The 5086-nt window shown below is 33.0% G+C and overlaps 1 protein-coding gene across 2 annotated transcripts in view; it reads right to left on the reverse strand.

The window, feature by feature from the left end:
* Nucleotides 1-899: 899 nt before the first annotated feature.
* LOC117117110 (kinesin-related protein 1-like) overlaps nt 900-5086 on the reverse strand; it is a 53677-nt gene continuing 49490 nt past the window's right edge. For both annotated transcript variants that reach the window (XM_033261317.1, XM_033261308.1), the window contains 2 exons: nt 2326-2459; nt 900-1833 (listed from right to left, as the gene is read on the reverse strand). In XM_033261317.1, coding sequence (XP_033117208.1) covers nt 1690-1833; nt 2326-2459 — 278 coding nt within the window. In that variant the 3' untranslated portion in view covers nt 900-1689. The remainder of the gene's footprint in view (nt 1834-2325; nt 2460-5086) is intronic.

Below are 5086 nucleotides of genomic sequence, written 5' to 3' on the forward strand. Positions count from 1 at the left end.
GTACTTAAAGGACGAAACAACGTTGTATGCAGATTGATTTAACTTATTAAAGCTCCTTAACATTTGTTTTGTTGAGCACTCTATTGAGAAAGTACCATTGCTGTTTTGCATTTAGCTGGCCCACTACTATATGTAGTTTGAGCACTCTTGGCATGGTATTACGAGCGCTTTTAAACTGGCTTGTTACAAGCTTGCTTGTTTCATAGCTAAGGTTCAATCTCAAATTTATCTGAGCAGCACTGATGAGTCCTTAAAGGACGAAACAACGTTGTATGCAGATTGATTTAACTTATTATAGCTCCTTAACATTTGTTTTGTTGAGCACACTATTGAGATAGTACCATTGCTGTTTTCATTTAGCTGGCCCACTACTATATGTAGTTTGAGCACTCTTGGCATGGTATTACGAGTGCTTTTAAACTGCCTTGTTACAAGCTTGCTTGTTTCATAGCTAAGGTTCAATCTCAAATTTATCTGAGCTGCACTGATGAGTCCTTAAAGGACGAAACAACGTTGTATGCAGATTATGTCTGAACTGTGTATGTAATTTGTATCCAAACCTTTACTTCTACAAACTCACAATTACACAAAAAGCATCTGTACTACAGTATATATATTTTCTGTAGTGAAAATTATTCAACAATCTAAATTCTATATTGTGTATGTATTGTGGTTTTCCTATTATACTATAAATATATTCATATTTTGATATGCAACCGAGATTTATGTGCTGTACTAATAATTTTTTCAAAATTTTGTATAATAATGTATTTTTGTATTTTGAATTGTCTGTGGTTTAAATTAAGTCCTGTTTTGTAAAATACTATCCAAATAAAAAAAAAAGGTCTGTTGAATTCAGTATAGAACACCGATATCTTTCTGGTTAAAAAAATCAAAAACAATTTTCTGTTTGACTTTATTTCAGAAACGTATATGTAATCATGATGTAAATTTAGAATTATAATCAATGTGCAATCACTATCCAAATGAAAAAAAAGTCAAAGTCTGCTGAATTCATTATAGAACACCGATATCTTTCTGTAAAATAAAAAATTAAAAACAATTTTCTTTGACTTTATTTCAGAAACATATATGTAATCATGATGTGAATGCAGGATTATAATTAATGTGCAAATTTCAAATTAGTTCTATTCTACTGTATGTCACCTATATTTAGTTTATTTGCAATAAGTAACCATTTCTAACTAACAATAAGTAATTGGAACAAACAGGGTGTGCTTGTGTGTGTACTTGCAATACAATACAACTTTATGTGCAATTTAGTATTTATAATGGTTTACCAATACCCGGATTAAATTTCTGGAAAATTGTGATTCCGCTTCCATGAAATTGGCCACAAATAAATTATTTCAGTATTTTAAATGCATGATTTATGTTGATTTATTGATTATGTAGTTGCTATTTTTTAACATTTAAATGGAAAAAAAATAAAAAGTTTTATTCATGGCTTTTTTTTTTTGCATATAATGATTTTAAGAAAATCAGTTTTAATACAGAATTTTATTATTGGGGCCAATTTTACCTACCTGTAATTTGAGGCCATTTTTACCGGGGCCATTTTTACCTTACACCCTGAATGCAACAAGCCAAACTTCAAAATTAATAAAATATATATATATTTAAAAGACAATTTCAAATCCTTAAGTATAGTAGTATGGCATTCCTGAACTAATCATCGACATCAACAATGATCGTTGGGAAATGTTCTCCACTATAGCACAGGAGTCCATACAAGGAACGATAACACTGCATAAATCCTGGATCTTCCTTGTCCATTGCTGCAAGAATTGGCAACATCTCTTCTGATAATAACTATAAAGAAAACACAAGAAGATCTTGAATAAAAATTTCCTTTTCCAATCTTACAACTGCACAATCTCACATTTGAGAGCGACTTTCTCCTACCCTTGGATCAGCTTTATTGAAATCTTTTTAGATTATACACTGAAAACTATGTAATAATAAGGCATTGAATTTAGTATATGGTATACAGAAGCCACAATTAATATATGTTTGGTTCTGAAATTTAAGAAAATTGGTTTCTAAGATATACAAATACCTTGTATTTCTGACACAAAATTTAACATGCCTACAATCAATCAATCAATCGTTCCATTGGAATGGTGCCATATTGACTGAATAAATTTTTGGATTTTTATAGTAAAATGTTTGTAAATCAGTTAACAGTACTTTTTTTCGATCTGTTTCTAGTTGGACGCTATTAATTTAATATTTTTTGAAGCTTTGAAATTCTTTCAAAAAATAATATTTACAAGACAAGGAAAAAAAAATGTCTTGTGTTACCTTCTGTATTTGGTGTTCAACTTCCAAAGCCTGTACCTCTAGTTGTAGAACAACTAGCCTCTGCAATTCATGCAGGTTTGAGTATTCTATTTTCACAGGTGAAAGCCTTTGTGGGTAAATATCCTCAATGATATCTGAAAAAGACAAGGTTGTAATTTTTAATAATAACAATAACAATAATAATAAAGTGGGATTTTTAAGACAAATAGTTGACAACAGTGGATGAAAGAGGGGGAGGAGGTGGAGGGATAGGAACATTCCCCTCACTAACTTTGATTGCAACATACAGTATAATAATTTTTCCATTACGATTTTAACATTTTACAAGTAGTGCAATTCACTGAATACGCTGCCAACGATGAGCCGACGTGCACTATATGTGCTTCACTGTGGGTCAAGCACATAATTGTTTTGGAATAGTTCATTTATAATTTAAGGTGTTTCAATCCACAAACTACAAATTAAACAAGTACAGTAACAAATTTATACGGTGTTTCATTCATATTTTAATATGAACTATACATTACGTATACAACTCCTTAGAGCTTTTTTGCCAATACACCCGGAGTTTAAGGCCAAACTCCAGGTGTTACGTAACAAACAAGATCTACTAATCCCTGATAAACTCAGCAGGCCGCCAAGGATTACATTGATTAAAATCAGTAGTTAACAGTGCTTACTAGATCTCCTCACCGGGTCTGGAAGGGGATGCAAAACGAGGAAGCAATTTACACACTTCACAATAATACTACTGTTAAGATATATCATTTCAAAAACAGTATTTTTATTTGTAACGAGCTTGAAAAACTCCCAAATCCCAAATTGGTTCATTTGTTTAGAAATTTCAATTAAGAAATTAACAATATTTGAGGCAGTGAATTTCTATATTGTAATAACGATGAATCTTAAATATTTAATTTATTTATCGTACATTTTACTTTTCTAGACGCTGGTTCACAGTATGTTTACAACACAAATTCGCATTCATATAGTCTGTAAATACTAGCTGTAGTAACTCTTGGTGCACAGCTAGCCTTCAAGTTTGTTAAGTTGAATGGCATAAAATGTCTGTATTGTAAGATTAGCAACTCTAACCTTTATTAATAACCTTTATTATTTGAATTTCTTGGATTTCATGCATGAAACTAGTTATTTTATACTGTAATTGGCTGGAATATTGAATAAACAAGCCCGGAAACAAGTCCATTGTATACTCGGTGAAAATTTCTCGTACAACATGCCTTTAAGATAGTACAGTATAATAAGTATTAAAATGCACGCCATCAAGTTGGGATTAAATATTTTCGACATTAATTTCTCAAATCTACAAGCGTCGTACTAAAAAACAAATTATACCCTGTTGGAAAATGAACGGTTCCAAATCGCCTAATACTCGCACCCACGTGTGGTTGATCATGCAAGCCTTGCTCTTGAGAATTGAGATTTGCTTGAGTAAAAGATAACAGCGCATTTTAATCAGTTATTTCCCACGTTATAATTATTTTATAACGAATAAAAGCAGATTTCAGATTTGTTTTAAATTAATGTTAAATTTTCAACAACAATACAGTATACGCCTCTCCATTCGGAGGAGCTACTGTAGAGAAGGATACAATACATCTTTCTACACCGGCCTAATGCCAATGGCTAGCAAAAATGTGAGGTAAACATTCCGCTGTGGAGAGCCGTGCGCAAGCATATGGCAGATTTTATTTAGGCCAGCGTGTAACACTGCCTTACTTTGAGCCTGGCGTGGTTGTGATGGCCTCAAATTGCAAATCCACACGCAATCCATCACAACAAGGGGTCGCGTAACTTTGCCGAAGTGCACCAGCTTAAACCAACTTTGTGCCTGCTTGGGTTTGGTGAGGCAAACCTGTTACCTTTTAAGGGAGCTTTAGACACATTGTAGGCACTAATTAACGACCCTGAAAGAGAAACTTTGATAGGCCTAGTGTGAGGGTACAATTAGTACAGTCCACTAGTTATTACGTAACAATAGATAAAGTTACATTTCAGCACTACCATTGTATAAATACCCAAGAAAATAAAGTGCAGATTATTTTTATACAGTATTTCTACATACTATGTTACTTCTTGGTTGATTTAATTTATCACATTTTTTATTACAATTAATTATTAATCAATGAGTCCCATTTTTATGACATTTATAACGTAATTAGATCAAGTATTTACTTAGCGGATTAAGTTCTCCTACGAATAGCGTCAGAGAATGTTAGCGCTTGGGTCATTGTTCTCTTTTCTTGGACCGCTTGCTACGTTAAGATGTGTCGCCTATTGAAATATTTTACACCTTTGTGAGCCTTCAATTTCTATGATTTGCCTTTCTTGAGAACATCGCCTGTAACTTAGATGTAAACCGCAAGTGGCAAGTTATTTTTAAGTTTTATTATTAACTAGGAATCGTTTGTTTTAAAGAGTTTGTTTATTAATGTAATTTTGTTGTAGGCCGATCGCATCCGTAATTGTAGTGATAGCACGATGGGTAGCGTGTATGTCCGCTGGACTCACTACGATCGATAGGCTGGAATGATTATAATTTCCCAAAAGGAATCTTATTTCACGCTAAAATAATACATTACTTTAAATTACATATATCTTTTTATATTAGGGAGCGTCGCCAAATTATCCTACCGCGGTAAAGGAGATTTTCCTGCGGTAGCAAGGCCAACTGCGGTAATCAGCTATAGCAAGATTTACTCAATGGAGCGTGTCTTGACTACCGCGAGCTACCGCGAGC

This window comes from Anneissia japonica, unplaced genomic scaffold (genome assembly GCF_011630105.1).
Source record: "Anneissia japonica isolate Jap-2015-1 unplaced genomic scaffold, ASM1163010v1 scaffold407_len587689_cov185, whole genome shotgun sequence".
NCBI lineage: Eukaryota > Metazoa > Echinodermata > Crinoidea > Comatulida > Comatulidae > Anneissia > Anneissia japonica.